Genomic DNA, 17271 nt, shown 5'->3' with positions numbered 1-17271 from the left:
AGGGACAAGCTCTTGGGGCCCCCTGCAGACTTAAGACAGATTTTGTAGGATTGGGCATGCACGTTGCAGCCTGTTTGTTTGTACTGTTCTTAACAATACTGCTTCCCTCTTAAGTCATTTAAGATCTGTTCAACGTCTACCTCCTCCAAGTAGAAGGTGGTCTTGTTTGTGGTCTTACTTTTTTTCTGGTCTAAAATCCTTATATGTGATCCTTCTAACTATTACCATGCCTCAACAAATTAGACTCTTGACACTGGTCCAGAAAGAATCTCCAATCTGAGTCACCTATAACTTATGTGCCATCCCCAGCTAGGCCAGAAGCTTCTAGGGGACATGGCAGCGCTTTATCCTTACCTGGTGTTAACATGGCAAGGCAGAGTGTAGGGAATCAAGAAAATTTTTCTAAACAGCTCAAGAGTGATCAGTATTTAGGGGCCTAAAATTCCTGGCTGCTAACAAGATGAGAAAAATGGGAAATGGGAGGCAAAGAGAACAAGATGCTAGACTCAGCTATGCACCCAACAGGCTGCAGGACCTTGGGTGACTCCCTTTCCTTTCTAGCCTAAGGTTTCTCTCCTGTGAAGTCATCTGCTCAGATCATCTCAAACTGTGTTCCTCAGTACTCCAGGTTCTAAAGAGGTCTCTTAGGGTAGACAGCAGGGGTGAGTGAGAAGTAAAGCCTTTCACAAAGAATACTGCCATGAGGTCCTATGTACCAGATTTTATGGCTGTGTTTGGGGTGGGGGGTAGAGATTTTGATAGATAATAAACTGGAGAACACTAGCCTAGAAGATTTTGAGCAGCCCTTTCCATAGTATTAAGTCCCCAGTTTCCCAGAGTAAGGTACCTGTGAACCAGTTACATTCTTTAACTCAGTTTCAGGATCTGAAAACATGGCCAGCCCGGCCCTTCTCTCATGCAAGACTCCGGTGAAGACAGCCTGGGAGTGTGCATGGGATGTGCTTACCACAGTGCCTGGCACGTGATGAGGCGTGAGGATAGTTACTACTTTCCCCACTAAGAATTCCTTTTATTGTATCATCTTCCCTGTCTCTACCCAGAGTTTCTCCACCCAGTATTTTGAAAGATCTGTTACCAGTGAGCCACAGCTCTGACGTGATGACTGAATCGGCTGCCTTGTGCTACAGGTGGGCCGTCTTCCTTTGGATTAGGGAAATACTACAAATAACTTTCTCTGACTGTAACATCACCTGGCTGCCCCAAGGTTCTCCTGCCCTGTCTTCTAGATCAGGCCCCACCCCTCCTTCCCAGGGGAGGAAACTCACGTGGAACCGGAAGTGGGAGACGTCCGAGGGGATGGCCACGTTGTAGTGACCCACTGCTTTGTACACGTTCTTGCTGTGTTTCACCAGCACGCCCTGTGGCCACATGCATTCTTCAGTCCACCTACGGGCACAGCCCAACAGTGCCCTTTACCCTGAGTTCAGCCACAAAAGAGGGTACCAGATTGGGCATGGGGCGACCACCAGGGCTCTACTTCTATGTCTATCTCTTAGACACAGTGACTTTCTTTTTATGGATCTCAACTGCCTCATCTGTAAAATGGGTTAAGAGTCATGAGAAATTCACTTTGTGAAGTTAAAAGATCTAGGGTTGATATTTGAGGAATTGTTATGCACCTTTTTCCTCTTTAGGTGTATCCTATTCATCTGTCCTCCAACTGTCCACCACACAGATCTGCCCTGACCAAGATTTGTGTGGTCTTCCAGGACTCTCATACTAGTTCCAGTTTCTCCAGCACCATCTACTTAAGTTGCTCCCTACAAGTGGAGTGTCACTCCTAATGCCTTTTTCTTCTGACAAGCTCTGTCATCCTTCAAATATCAGTCAGCATCCTCCAGGAATCCTTTCTCAAACTCCCTACAGAGTTCAGCAACCTTTAACTGCTATCTGAGTTTTCTGCCTTTCCCCAGCGTTTTGTCACATATTTACATTCCTATTTATATCCCTGAATAGTCTGTGGCCCTTGAGGGGAGGAACAGTGTCTGTCTGATTCATCTCTGTGTCCTCAAGGCCGGCCACAAGACCTGGCCCCAAGAGGCCCCAGTGAATGAGGTTGTGGGATAGTGATATCAGTGAACTTTCTTCCGGTGCTCTGCAAGATCTCCCAGGATCTCCAAAGGGTACTGGGCCAGAAGATTAAGAATCAGTATCTGCAAGAAGCTCCCTCTTTTGCTGCCCTGTTGATTGATTCACTGAAAAAAAGTCATGGCATTTAAACACAACACAGACAAAATGCTGAATGTCAGAACCTAGACAGAGTATTTACTATATGTTAGTTCATTTATATGAAGTTCTAGAGTAGGTAAAACTAAACTATGGTGAAAGGAAATGGAACTTTGGTTGTCCTGGGGGGAAAGAGGGTAGAGGAGAATCTTTGGGAAGAGTCCTGAAGGAATTTTCTGAGAAGCTGGAAATGTTTTCAAAGAATTATACATCTTGGGGTCCTCCCTGGTGGCACATACGTTAAGGTGAAGCACTATGAAGCCAGCCACAGCTGCTTCAGCAAGAGTTCGATCCCTGGCCAGGGAGCTGACCCATATGTAAGTAGACCTCTCCTGTTTTACCTGCTGCTCCCCTCAGCAGTGTACTTTGGCAGTCGGCTTGTTTTGCTCCCCACTCTGTCTCTGATGAATCCTCTCATTGCCCCTGCACCTCTGGCCTGTACCCCAGTTCTGTATCCATAAACAAATCTTTTAAAAACTAAAAAAAAATAAAATTGTATACTTTGAGATTTGTGCATTTCACTATGTATGAAAATATGTAAATTTTACCTAAAAAAAAAAATTTACCACAGACCCAACAGAAGCCAGGTACTCTGCCAGGGGTAAGGAGACGTTTGAGTGCATGACAGGCAAGGACCCTGGACCCTGACCTCCAGGGGTGGCAGTCCTGGAAAGACAGCAAGTGACTGAGCAAACAGAGCAGGAAGCCGTGTATGTGGTGTTATTGGTTTGGGGTTCACAGGGGAGGGACACCAAACCCATCCTGTGTGGTCAGGAAAGTGTTCCTGGACAAAGCAAAATGCTAAGGGATCAATGGGGGTTCGCTGGGAAGAGAAAGATAGGGCATTCCAGGTAAAACATGCACCATAGCCGAAGCCTAGATACAAAAGTACAGAATCTGAGGATCTGCAGAGGTCTGGTCCAGCCTGAGTGGGGTATGAGTGGAAGCATAGTACAGGATGGAGCAGAAAAGGCCGGGGTTGGGGGGTGGGAGGTGGGGCTGGTCCTTGCTCTCAGATGGGAAGCCCTGTGCAGGAGCCTGGAGCTTATCTGCAGACCATGGTGAGCCACGGCCAGGTTCGTCCTCTTATTTAATTATATTCTGCTCTACTCCCTCTTCTCAGAGCCTGAGCCTAAGCTGCATCCCATCTGTGCCTAACTGGCAATGCCCAGTCCCTTTCCTGGACCACATGGACCGAGTCCAGCAAGGACCCTGTCTGGCACAGAGGGCCAACACCAGGAGGTTTGGTGTCTAGCCTCCCTCTGCATCTTGTTCCTTGGCGGGCCTATCTACTAACCTGTCCTGGGGCCTCCTCTCTGCCAGGCCTTGTGCTGGGCCCAAGACTCAGACGTGATTCAGAGATGGTCCCCGTCTCGAGGAGCTTCCAGGCTAATAGGGCAATACAGGTGTGAAAATTAGTATAATCTGGGGGAAAGCACTGTGATAAAGAGTTGTAGGAATGCTAGGCACCCAGGAAAGGTCAGCCAGATGAAGGAGGACAGCCTCATGGCCAGCCTAAGCAGGGCACTATCTGCCTCTGCTCTGGGTGCAGTACCATCCTCCAGCTGGGCCTCCTTTGCGCCCCTCATCCTGTGTTTGTCGCTACTTCCCCCCACCAGGCTGTGAACTCAGGGATCTTGTCTCGGTCATCTCCTCCGGTAGCTTCCCTTCCCTGGCCAGGGTTCACCGGCAGTTAACAGCACCACCTCCTATGACCCACTGAGGCTTTTAAGGGGTAGCCTGGAATGGGTTCCTCCACTGTTCAGAACTCTCCTCTGCCTACAGGTCAAAGTCCAGACTCCTTTGCCCAAAACATAGGACCAGGCCTGGTATGGATTAGGTAGATGTAAATGTCTGCTCAAAGAGGTAACCTAATGACTGAATGAGTGAGTGAGCAGGTGAGAGAAGTGAAGCAATGACTGGTCAAATCCAATCAATAGCAAATAAACAGCATTCAGTGAAGGAGACAGTCAACGAGCTGATGAGCTGACCACCTATCCCCAGTACACTGCCATGCCCCGCTCTGGCCACAAGACCTAGCAGACAAGACATGCTCAGCCATTACTTGCTGGCTGAAGGAATGAGATGATGAGTGACTCTAGACACTGACCCGGAGGGCTGGGGCTGGGCAAAGAAGGGTGGGGCAACTCACGGGTGTTGCAGCACGTTGGAGCACAGCGCTGGGTCCACCTTCTGCCAGCAGCCCAGATGGGCAGCGGCCTTGTGCAGCAGGTCACAGTAGCTGGCAGGCAGCAGGTGCTGCATGAGGATCACTGAGGTGCTGATGGACACCAGCAGGAAGAGCTCGCAGGACCAGCGCTTGTCATAGTAATGTGTGTTCTAGGGGCAGCGGGAGGTGGGTGAGGCCTGGGACACCCGTAAGGTCTCACTCTCTCCCCTCCCTAATTCTCTCTGCTCGGACATCAGGACAGCCCTGCAGAGACCTCAGGGTGGTCTGAAACTAAGGATCAACCATCAACAAAGATCTCACAACTTCTTAATCATGGACAGAAACCCTCAGCCCACTATATTTCTACAAAGAAAAACCGCTCCCACTGCTCACCATTCTGAGACAGAGGAGAAGTTCTGGGGGTCAACAGGCAAGAGTTGAGATCTTGGCCTTGGGCTTTTTAATCTGTGGCCTTGGGCAAGTCACTTCACTTCCTCTGGGCTCTGGGCTATAAGCCACTTGGGAGGTGCAGGGAGGAGTAAAGAACTCGTGAAAACTGTAGCAGGATGTAACTATATATATACTGCAGGTGTTCCCCAGACAGAAGTCCTCTCACTCTCCACTCATTCAGAGCTGTCCATTCTTAGAGAAATGCCTCAGGTCAACTGTCAGCAGGGGTAGCTTCCCAGAGGCTACCCAAGCTGGAAAGCACAGGCTTTTGGGGTCCCTCAGATCTGGATGAATCCTGGCTTTCATATTTAATGATAAAGCAGGACATTATGACAAGCCTGTGCCCAAACAGCCACATGGGCTACAAATCACTGCTCTTTGTATCAAGTATCACGAATGGCCTGCCTCCTTCACTGGTCGGTGCCTCGGGCAGGTCACTTCCTTTCAATCGACCTTGTTTTACCCACTCTAAGATGGAGACAGTGGTTACTTTAGCTCTGAAGAGAACAGATGGGAGTCTCATCACAAAAGGTGGAGTTCTTTATGCAAGCAGGAGGGCTCATGGGGGCAGGCAGGAGGGCAAGGCCGTTCCCCTTCCTGGGGGGGCTACGCACCTTGACGAACCAGACGGGCACAAAGGCCACATAGTAGGCGCTCAGCATGGAGCTGACCAGCACCTCCTTCATTCGCCAGTTGAAGTCCATCTTGAGGAACTCTACCTCGCTGCGGATGAGGCTGGGTGACAGGCAGCAGGCATGGGTGGGCATGGCCTCTGGGCCATACAGCTGCCGTGTGTGCTGCTTCCAGGTCTCCCGCAGCGTCAGCAGGTAGTCCCGGCTCCGTGCCAGGCCACTGACCGCCTCCCGGGGCCCCACGGAGGCCACGTGGCTGAAGAAGTTTGTCTTGCGGAGGTCACAATTCAGCTGCAGGAACGGAATGTACATCCCAAACCTGCTGGGGAAGACCATGATGAGGGCAAGCCTGCCCATGGGCCTGGACCCAACCCTCAACCACTGAGGAACTCTTTACTGTCTGTGGCTTCGCTCTCCCGGCTGCTCACAGGGGAGAAACTACCCAGCCTTCCATCCAGTGATGAGTCATTCGACACACGTATTGGCATTAGTGCATGAGAAGTGTTGTGCCGAGCACCAGGGGTCTAGCAGGAAGCAGGTGCTGACTAACACAGTAACAGCTCGCACTTACTGGCACAGCCTGTGTTCTGGACACTGTACTAAGTGCTTTACCTGCATGCTCTTCTTTCAATCTCCTAAACCATTATTATGAGGATTACTTTGTACCCATTTCAGCTGAGAAACTGTGGCTCAGAGAGGTAAAGGTTACATAACAAAGGAAGTTGCAAGAGCTAAGATTCCAACTCACAACTGTCTGATACCAAAGACCAAGCAGATACTCAACAAGTGCGATGAACAATTAACTCAAAATGTACTCAGTGACACCAAAGAGGTGCATAAGATGCTATGGATGCCTATGTTAGAGGATCTTTAGTTCATAGAGAGCAGTTTGGGAACAAATACTTATTTTGTACTGACTCTACCAGACCGTTGAATAGTACCAGTCCCTCAGAGCTGGAGCAAATTGGTCAAAGGCTGTGTTGAGTGTGTGGCTGGTGCTGTTTGAGGAACAAACCAGACACACCCACAGCCTAGAAGGGTAGGTAACTACAGAAAGTGGGTGGGTGCTGAGCACAGTGCCTGGAAGGTCCACAGCAGATGTCCTTTACAGGCATTCCTTTTTTTACTTAGCTTGGGGCCTCACAATACTCCCAGATCCTGAGTTACACAGCCCCAGAAGGGTCAGCTTAAGAATGCTAAATTTTCTTACCAACAGTAATTTTCTCTTTTCCTATTTTCTGAGGGTCTAAGAAAGGATATGAGAATCCTTGGGCAAGTAACAGCTTCTTTGGGTTTTTACTTTCCTACCTATAAAATGAGGATGCTCTTTACATAAACCACATCCAGAATACATCCTCCATGAAGATATAAAATGGGGATACTACTATTCTCCCAGGGTAAAGTAAGTAAGATAAATTAGAGAACTCTGGCTGAAAGCATAATCTTTAGGGTCAAACAGGCCAGGATGAAAATCACTACTTCTATTACTTACTAGTTCTGTGATTTAGGGCCATTTATATATACATATATATATATCCTCTTTGAACCTCAATTTTTGTAACTCGCCTTATCCTCTGTAGCTTGCACTGATTCTCTACATTCAGATAGGCATGATACAAGCGTTTTCATAATCTTTTCTAATCCTTGCAACAACCCCCAGCATGTGCCTGGCCCACAGCAGAAGATCAATACAGTCTGATTAGAAAAGAAAGAGGCCAGTGATTACAGAAGACTGAAATGGGATTTCCAAACTGTACTTCAGGATACCTGCGAGAATGAGGGGATGGGGCACCTATATGAACATACAATTCAGACTCAAAGTTAGAGTCCATACTTAAGAATCTCCCTGGTTTTGCCTCTAGGGAGGAACGCAGGTAGGTCTTGTGATCCACTCAATTATCTGGTGACAGCAAATGACACAACTCTGATGGGTCAGAAGTTAGAAATAAAAAAAAAAAGTTAGAAACCGCTTCACATGCAAGATGGCAGGTTTCCTTTCAGCCTTCCCACCCAAGGTGTGACAGTAAAAAGCAGAAAATAAATCTATCGGCAAAAAAGAATGAGAGTGGGGGTTATCTCATTTTGATAAATCTAGAAAGTACATGACAGGTGACAGATGAGGAAGGAAGTCATTCTCTAATGTGCTGCTCTTTATGAGCGTCACAAATGTAATTTTCAATTTTCTAGTAGCCACATTAAGAAATAAAGATCATTTTAATACATAATTTCATTTATCCCAATATGTGCAAAATATATCATGTCAACATGTAATCACTGTTTATTAATGAGATGCTTTGCTTTACTTTTTTGGTACTGTCCTCAGAATCCAATATATACTTTACATTACAGCAACTCAAACGAGCCTGTTCAAATCTTCAATGACAGAAAGCAGATAGATGCTACAAAATTGGCTGGTGTAAGTCTAGAAGATGCCTTAGGGCTGTACTGGGGGTAGGCGCTGATCTGCACTGAGTGACCCAAAGGAGACTCTTGCTTGAAGTGGTCACATTTCTGAGAAAGTAGAAGGGCACAGCAAGGCTGAACAAACAGCATTAAACAAAGATTTTTTATTTACTTGTAAGAATTGGCTCCTTTAGTCTCCTTCATACCTCATACAACCCACTGTGAACGTTTCTTCAAAGAAACTGTCTAAACTATAGGGAACTGAGGTCTCGAGTGGGGGTTCCTAGTGTTAGCACCACCTTTCTGGCCTTTCGGGGTCCACGGCCTGACAACTACACCTCACTCGTTCATCCTAAGGCAAAGCCTGCAGTCACTGTGTCCTGGCCACACACTTAGAACTCCCAGTCAAATCTCCCCCTCATGTCTACAATGACAGTGAGAGAGAATAATGCATTTCAAACTACTTAGTCCTTCATTCTTAAAGATAACGAAGCAACCAAAGAAATCAATTATATTTAGAAAACTGGAGTAGAGACAGAAAAATGCTACCTAAGTGGAAAGTCAAAATTTAGGGAGCATACGACATTTTAAAACAAGCACAGCATGCAGGGAGGAAAGAACAAGCAGAAGAAAGAGACCTTAGGAATAAAAACTGTGACTGTTGAAAAGAATCTCAGTAAAAAAGCTGGGAGAATGCACAAAATGATGTAAAAATAAACTATTATATTATTAAAAAAAAAAAAAAGCAGGAAGATAAAAATTGAGAAAATCTCCTTTAAGGCAAAATAAAAGGAGAGAGAACAGGACGTCCAAGAGAAAGAGACAGGAGTAGAGAAGAAAGGAGAGAGGAAGAACCAGGGAGAGTCGAAAAAGCTGAGGAAAAATGTTAGAGAAAATTAAGAGACTAGTCTATGCTATCTACCATCTAATGAACAGAAATACCAGAAAGAAGAGAAAAAAGTAGAAGGGAAGATATTATTTTAAAAAAGAAGAATCCCAAGTCTTTTAATAAGTCCTGATAAGATGAATAACAAACGTTCAAAACATCAGACACATCATTGTGAAATTTCAAATAATCAAGAGATAATATTCCAAAACTCCTGTAAGGAAAAAAAAAAAACTAAGATAATTGGAAACAAATTGGCTTCAGACTTCTCACTAGCAATGACAGATGTTATAGACCATGGAACAGTATCTTCAAAATTCTAAGAATATGAATTTGAACTCAGAAATCTATATTCAAATGAACCATCAGTCAAGTAAGAGGCGAGAATAAAGACATTTTTAGACATGCAAAGACTCAGAATGTATATTCCTCCCGTGTACCCATTGTAAAGAAATTACCTGATAATGTACTCCAGCAAAACAAGGGAGAAAACCAAGAAAGAGGAAGACGGGGGATCCAGGAAACAGTGGATCCAACCCAGGAGGCCAGCGAAGGGGAGTCCCAGGCTGAGAGCTGAACAGCAGGCCTAAAGAGCAACCCCTCCAGACTGGAGCAGGAGGCTGCAGGGCTCCAGGAGGGATGTCTTTGGGGGAGGGGGGAATGGACTCCAGGCCAGGAAGCATGATTGAGAGGCTGGATAAACTTGAGGACATGTTGAAGGCCCATCATTCTTTTGTCAACAAGAAAAAAGAAAGGTAATTAGAAAAGCTAAGAAAAATAAAAAGCTGTATCAGAAAATTACAATCTTAATATGAAGCAAACTAAAAAGTGACATGATTTTAAGCCAATGATGGAAAGTCAGAAAAGAGAAACTATTTGATGTTTACACTTGAAACATTTTTTAAGAGGTCCAAGATGAAAACTTAGTGACTACAGAGAAGGAAGGTCACCAACGCACTCTATGGGGTCTCCATGAATGGCATTTCCACACTCAAAATATCAAGGCCACTTACTGGTTTTTAATTTCTAGAATTTACCTGACCCAAAGAAAGGAAGACAAGGTTAAGTAGGAGAACGTGAATGTCAAGCTTGACAATATAAAAGTGTAGCTGCCGGGAAGTAAGAGGCAGAGGGAAGCAAAGGGGTGGGCTGGGTTCCTAGGATTCTCTTCGTAAGAGGAATGAAGATGCTGACTATGCTGATGGCATAAAAATACAGCATACTCCTATCACTGAAATAAAGATAATCAACAGAAAACTGAAAATACTAACAGTGACCTAATACTGGGAAGGGCTGCAGGGAAGATGCGCTCAGGGGCACGTGGCACGTGACACGAGTGACGGCTCGTACACGCGCAGAGCATTTACTTCCAAATTACACAGGCGACCAGAAACACTGGGGGGTAGCTAGGAATAAAAGTCAGGGTGGGGGGCCTTTTTCATTCTATGTCCTTTCACCTTTGAATTTTAACTATGTATAAGTAAAGTTTCAGGGTATTAGAATGATGGCAGTAACTTGAAAAACACTTAAAACAGTAAGAATATTTTTAAGAATTGGGATTAAAAAACATGGGAGGTGGGGTTGGAGGCTGTTTTTTATCATTAGCATGTTGGCACCACTGGACTTAATTTTTACGACGTATTTAAACTATGTTAAAGTTTTTTTTTGACAAAAAGAAAAATATGAACATTTGGATAATGTCTGTACCTAGGGAGAACAGACTTACTGGAGTATAACCAGAAATTAAGGCTACTGTTGACAGTTTTAACCAGTAAACCCTTTGAGGGCAATTTGTTACATTTTCCAGCTATCAGAAAATAGAGCCACACCTTTGGCTTAGTAGTTCTCTGAAGATGTTGCATAGGGATACTGGACAAGTATGCAAAGATGTGTGCAAAAAAAAGCTCTCTCATTATTGCTTTGAATAGCGAAAAGCTAAAAACAACCCACAAGTTCACCAGGAGAAGACAAATAAGAAACTGTTTAAAAAGATCTATACAACGGAATACTATGAGGCTATTAAAATAAAAATAGGGCAACAGATTAAAGGGCAGCACTATGAGGCAATCCGCAGCCACGGGAGCACGAGTTCGATCCCCAGCCAGAGAGCTGACCCACATGGCGCGGCAGACCTCTCCTGACCTGCCTGCTGCTCCCCTCAGCAGTGTATTTCAGTACATCTACCTGTTCTGCTCCCCAATGTCCTCTCACCACGACCCCACATCTGTGTCCGTACCTCAGTTCTTATATGCATAAATCTTTTAAAATAAATAAATAAAAAAATGCAGACCCGTATGTACTGCCTGTAAACATCCAAGTTATATGATGTAAAAAATGTAGTAAGTTGTACATCAGAAAGAGTATAATCCCACCTTTGTTTGGATAAAGAATGTGTGTAAACAAGTTCGGAAGGATATACTGTCAATATGGCTTTCCAGAGATGGAGATTCTGTGGGGCTTTCATTTTCTGTTAAAATTTCTGTAACGTTTAATGCTTTATTAGCATACGTGTCTGTCTTAGAGTTAAAAAGAAAGTGTAAGTGCAGCAAATGCGGTGGGTGTCCTCGCACAACAGCGCCCTTTTGGTCATGTGGGGCAGAGGGAAGCGTGCAGCTTTGAGGCTTCTCCATGTACAGGTTTGGCCTGGCCTGAGGAAGTTCATTATCCAGAAAGCCCAGAGGTTGGGAAATAACTATCAATGCCCAGGCAGCCAGGAGCCAGCCCCAGGGGCAGCCAGAGTAGACACCGTGGAAAAGTCACCCCCAAATGTATGTATATACGCACAAAAGGGCAGTCTGCGGCTCTTTCCTCAATAATCCGGGTTCTGGAGAGACAGTGGGCAAGGAGGTGACAGGGTGAATGAGCGAAACAGACAAAAAGACAGATATGTACACACATGCGTGTGTAGACACACACACAAACACACGTGTGCTTCATGCTCACACACAGGTGCTTACAGGCCTAGGGAAGGCACCACAGATGACACACACACTGAAATTCACAAAGATACAGAGAGAAAACCAGAAAAGGAAAGGAAGAAAGAGGGAGACATCCACCCCAGGATGTTCTGTGGGAACACACTCAGATCTGAGTCCCATTTTGACCTCCCCCTCGCTGGCCTCCTGCATAAATTCTGACCTCTCAGTTTCTGCTCTGTGGGACACTCTCCATTAGACAGTGAGGGATACTGTTGCTGCCCTGCCTATGAGTCTCCCAGGTATGGGGCTGTGGACCCAGCCACACCCAGGTCAAAGGCCAAGAGCGGGCACTAGGCAGTGAGGGGTACTCACGGATAGCAGAGGAACAGGAGGTTCAGGAAGGAGTAGGTCCTGAAGAGGTGGATGAGGGAGCGGCACAGACTCCAGCCTGTTGCCGTGAGAACGGTGAAGCGGGTGAGGAACAGCAGGATGGAGCGAAAGAGGGAGACCTTTCCCCTCTGAGAAGCCTGGGTCAGGGCGAGATAGGACGGGATGGAATCTTGGGTGGAGATCACAGGGGCTGTGCCCAAATCCCACCCCGCATGTCCTGAAACCCACCCTGGGAAATGTGGGGCAGCAGGCTGGGCAGAACCAGCAGGGTGAATCCTCTTTGACATCCAGTAAATTCTAAGAGTCAAATGGAAGTGTGCAATGCTCTTCGACCAAGTCCAAAGGGAACCCCAAAGAAACGCCTCAGGGTGGAAGGGCCTATGTCCTTGGCATCCCCGGGAGATAGAGGAGCCCAACATCCCCGGTCAGCCTCTAGGACCCAATCACCTCCTTCACGATGGACCCAATGAAGCGGCGGCCCAGAACAATGGTGGTCACCATCAGCAAGTTGAAGTCGATCAGGTGGAAATTCTGTCAGGGGGCAGAGGCTAGGGGTCACATGGGTCCCCTGCCCATGTATGGGCTTTTCTCATACCCCCCTCCCCTGCCCAGCCCTTCCCATAGGGACTGTTCCCACTCTGACCTTCACAGGTCTTCAGCTGAATCAAGCCAGGGAATTACCCAGAGGGGTAGAACAGGACCCAGAGGAGGGAAGTGGGACAGTCCCTGGTGATGAGAGTGGTGAGGGAGCTTTCTTGCTGTGATCACCCATGCACCTCTCCTGCACAGAACTCTTGCCAGTCCCTGAAACATTCACATGTACCTTTGGTTCATCACCCCATAGGACTGATACTGCTCCTTTTGGTAAAATTTGTGTCAGATTCACCTCTGTCCCCCTTACAAGGTCTAGAGTAGTATGAGCATATTAGGAGCAAGTGTTCAGGAATCATCAGTCTCCTGTTTCTTTTACACTGTCCAACATAGGATTTAGCGTACAGGGTGGTGGGTAAGTCATGCTAAACTGAAACCAGAGGTGTGTTTATCTGTCTGCTCTGTCTGTCTATCTCTCTCTCACACACACACACACTCTCTCTCTCTCTCACACACACACACACCCTCTCTCACATACACACTCTCACATACACACACACACACTCTCTCACACACACACTCTTTCTCACACACACACACTCTCTCTCACATACACATACACACACACTCTCTCTCTCTCACACACACACACACACACACACACACACACACACACACACACACACACTCTGTCTCTCACACATACACAGCTGGTCCTAGCTGGGCACCTACCAGGGAGGTGTGGGAGGGTGGATGGGAGGGTGGATACCACCACACTGTCTTGTAAATGTTGATGTAGTGGACGAAGAGAGCTATGAGCTGGCAGAAGAAGAGCTGCAACTCAAAGAGAATGCTGGCTTGGACTGGCAGCTCAGGGATCTTGCAGTGCTGTAGAGGCACGACCGTCTGGGTGGCCAGTGGGGGGCTGGAGAGACCAGTTCCAGAACTGCTCCTAGGAGTGGGGAGGGAACAAGGTCAGGAGCCAAGAATCCTACCAAGAAGGGCTTCTGGGGGACAGAATTGTGGCACAGAGCCAGAGAAGCAGCTCCTGTCAGACAAAGGCACCCACAAAGCCTTTTCCTCTCCCCAATCATATTCAGACACTCTCAGAAAGGAAAGAATTATTAAGTCTCTCTGACGAGATGATCAAAGACGGGAAACAACTTGTCTAAGTCTCCAGTTTATCAGCAGCGAAACTGCAGAATGCAGGTCTTGGGTCTGTTGCACTCTATCCCACTGTACCTGTCCAGGTAGTACCCTCTGGATTTTTCTCTGCAGCACACTGCCCTTTAAGTTGGCATCTGGGGTATCATGCTGTAGAGCCCAATCAAGGAGAATTTAGTTCACACAGCCCCCACCACTGCTCACCATGGACAGAGCCCGCAGTGAGGGCAAGAGAGAGGTGGTTTACCTGGTGCGGGAACGGACACTGGTGACGGATGCGCTGGAAGTGTGACCCCCACCAGAGCCCCCTGAGGATCCTGGCTCACAGAGTGGATTGCGACAGTAGGATGTCCTGTTGGGACCTCTTCTTCCTCCTGTGGGGCTCAACACAAGGCAGATCCTCAAGCCAGAGGCCACGTAATAGGATAATAGCAATTATACTGGCTACCAGTTACCTGGTATCTCACTTTACTGCTTAATCCTCAGAGACTTCTGATCTAGCCCTGCCCATCCCTCTAACTTCATCTGCCATTACCTGCCTCATCCCCATGATTTAGCTGTCTGGTATTTCTCTCCTTAACCAAGTTAAGTTACCTTGCATTTGATGTTTTCTCTGTCTGGAAACTGCCATCTTTGAAGTGGCTGTCTTATCACTCTGTCCTCTTTCCACTTTTTTTTTTAGTGATAAAAGCACAACACATAATTTCAGAAATCTTGAAGCAATCATGGTGATGTTTAAATTTTTGAAACAGGGTACCTTGGTGTCACAGGGTTTAAAGTCTCAGCACTATCAAGCTATCGCCAGCCACTATCGATCATAAGTTCGATCCCCAGCCAGGGAGGTGACCCACATAGAGCAGAAGACCTTCCTTCAGCTGTGTATTTCAGCAGATCTGCCTGTTCTGCTCCGCACTCTGTCTCTAGTGAATCCTCACTTCCCACACCTCTGGCCTGTACCCTAGTCCTTGTATGCATAAATAAAAGAAATATTTAAAAATAAATTTTTGAAATAAAGTTTTACCAAAATTATTTGTTTTCAAACATCACTATTTATTTTCCCTTTTATTTCTACTTTTACTCACAACTTACTTGCTGAATTTATCTCATTTGATAACATATTTATAGTCTGTCTTTCCTACTAGACCGTGAAATCAGTAACTGAATCTATGCTTTTTTTTTTTCAAAGATTTATTTATGCGTACAGAACTGGGGTCAGGCCAGAGGTGCACGAGCAGTGACAGGATTCACCAGAGACAGAGTGGGGAGCAGAACAGGCAGACTGACAAAGTACACTGCTGTGGGGAGCAGCGGGAGGTCTGCCGTGCCATGTGGGTCAGCTCCGGGGCCGGGATCCAACTCATGCGGAAGTGGCTTTAGCTTCTTAGTGCTGTGCTTTAACCCACTGCGCCAGCAGGGAGGGCCATCAATCTGTCTTTTTAACTGTTGTTCCCCTATCTTAGTTCCCAGGATTAAGTGCCCTGCACACAGATGTTGAAGTGAATGAACTGAGCAAAGTTTTCTACTGATTCGGAAACTGAGCTTACACCACTACAGGTAGTCTGGGGGTCTGGATGCTGAGTGCTCAGCGCTGGTGTATACTGTCCCTCCTGTAGGCTTAAAATTCTTGGCACCCTTGAGACAGTTTTTCCATGCAGGCACTGAGATCTGGCTAAACTGACATCCTGGTGTCTCCTGGTCAAGATCCAGGGGCTGAACACAGAGTCATGGATGTGGACCCTGGGAGAAGTGTGTGGCTGTGGTCACAAAACTTGGACTCACGATCTCTTTCTCTAGAGTTAGCAGTCTAGCCAGAACTCTTCGGCCCCACTTTGCACAAACGTCCTGTATAAAGTCCCTGAGCACCACCCAATCCGGGTCAAGTTATAGGTCATGCCCTTTACCGCAACACAGCAGCCTACACACATGCCCTCCACAGAGAGGAGCTTTTCCCTCATGTCTCCATAAAGGACTGATCCAGGAACCCAGCTCAGAAGCTCATACACTATTATACTTGGCTTAGAAAATCCCACACAAGCACCCTCAGCCCTCACTTACTCGCCGCTCTGTCTGTGGTCTCTCTTTACTTAAAATCCTTTAGCCCAGAAGTCCCGCCTACACAACTGACAAGCCCAAAAACTCCGCCCCAAGACAAAGAAAGCTCTCTCAACCCAGAAACTCCACTCCGGAATGGGCTTCCTTATCTTGGAAGGTCTCGTTCCAACCCCACCCACCCCGGAGCAAAACCCTAACGGATCGGAAAGCTCGTCCTCACACAAGCTCCGGAAGCAAAGACCCCACAGATCAGAAAGTTTGTCCCGGCACTTTCACCAGAGCCCTAAAGCTCCTCCCACAGCACGAGGGCCCCGCCCACATGTAAGCCCCGCCCCCTTCTAGCCCAGGTGAGCGGGTCCTCATCAAAGCCTTAACCCCACCAGCCTGCAGCAGTCAGAAGCTCCGCCCACCACGCCAATGTCCCGCCCCCAACAGCAGAGGCCCCACCCAACAAGGAGGGGGCGGGGTCCCACTGCGCCCGCATCCCTTCCCCCCTCTCGCCGGGATCCTGCCCGCGTGGGGGAGCAATTAAGCAGCTTGGCCATCCTAACCCCCGCGCCCGCCCGTTCCGGAGCCGAGCTAGACCCACTATGCTCACCCATCTCCTCCCCCCGGCGCGCTCCGCTTCGCCGCCGCAGCTCCTGCGGGCAATATGTCGGAGGCGACGGCGGCCGGGAGAGGACTAACCGCCGCAGCCCAGTCCCTGGGTATCCGCCGCGCGCGCCCGTCGCGCCGCCAAATTTGCATACAAGGCGGGCTTGAAGCTGGAAGCGCGCTTCTTAAAGGGGCCGCCGGAACGGAGGCGTTGCCTGAGCGCTCTTTGTCTCGGGTCCTCGCGCCTCGCCTATTGCGGATGCTGAGAGCCTAGAGGGAGGACTACCCACCTCCTGCTCTTCCCGTGCGTGCCTTCTCCAGCATCTCTGGAGGGAGGGGCAGGGGCTGGAACCTCCTCCTGGCTCCCATCGCAGAGGAGCTGTCCCTTGGCAGCCCACAGGCACCTCCAACTCAACGCGCCCGAGTTGGAATTACATCTTTATTGCATTGTGGTCTGTCCCAGTCAGAATCTGGGGGTCATTTTTCCCCTTCCTTCGGGTCCCACATCCAATCTCACCTATTGTTGCTGACCCTAAATCCTAAATATTCGTTACATCAGGCCCTATTCTGCAGCCATCTCTTTAGTCCAAATCCTGACTGCCCTATTCGAGCTTTGCAATCTTGTTTCTTACCAGCTCTTTACAATGAGGCTGATAATACCTACCATATCGGCCTGGGAGAAGACTGAATGAGATGATGCATGTACAAGCGTCTGTTCGAATCAACGTTAGCCATTTTTATTACGGTATTTGGCCAGCAACACGGAAGCACTCA

At 47.6% G+C, this 17271-nt stretch overlaps 1 protein-coding gene across 2 annotated transcripts in view; it reads right to left on the bottom strand.

Annotated features, from left to right (window-relative positions):
- The window catches only part of TMEM39B (transmembrane protein 39B), a 17952-nt gene extending 1306 nt beyond the window's left edge, over window positions 1-16646 (bottom strand). The window contains exons 1-8 of one of the 2 annotated variants that reach the window (XM_004678736.1): window positions 16502-16646; window positions 14099-14225; window positions 13420-13639; window positions 12544-12627; window positions 12079-12233; window positions 5482-5818; window positions 4400-4587; window positions 1287-1407 (exon numbers count right to left, since the gene is read on the bottom strand). In XM_004678736.1, the coding sequence (XP_004678793.1) occupies window positions 1287-1407; window positions 4400-4587; window positions 5482-5818; window positions 12079-12233; window positions 12544-12627; window positions 13420-13639; window positions 14099-14225; window positions 16502-16505 (1236 nt within the window). In that variant the 5' untranslated portion in view covers window positions 16506-16646. Of the gene's footprint in view, window positions 1-1286; window positions 1408-4399; window positions 4588-5481; window positions 5819-12078; window positions 12234-12543; window positions 12628-13419; window positions 13640-14098; window positions 14226-14445; window positions 14458-16501 lie in introns of those variants that run through there. The other variant, XM_012722655.1, reaches the window with a different exon arrangement.
- Between the last annotated feature and the right edge of the window lie 625 nt (window positions 16647-17271).

Source organism: Condylura cristata, unplaced genomic scaffold (assembly GCF_000260355.1).
Source record: "Condylura cristata isolate star-nosed mole 26May11 unplaced genomic scaffold, ConCri1.0 scaffold00008, whole genome shotgun sequence".
NCBI lineage: Eukaryota > Metazoa > Chordata > Mammalia > Eulipotyphla > Talpidae > Condylura > Condylura cristata.
This window is presented reverse-complemented; position numbering and strand designations above follow the sequence as displayed.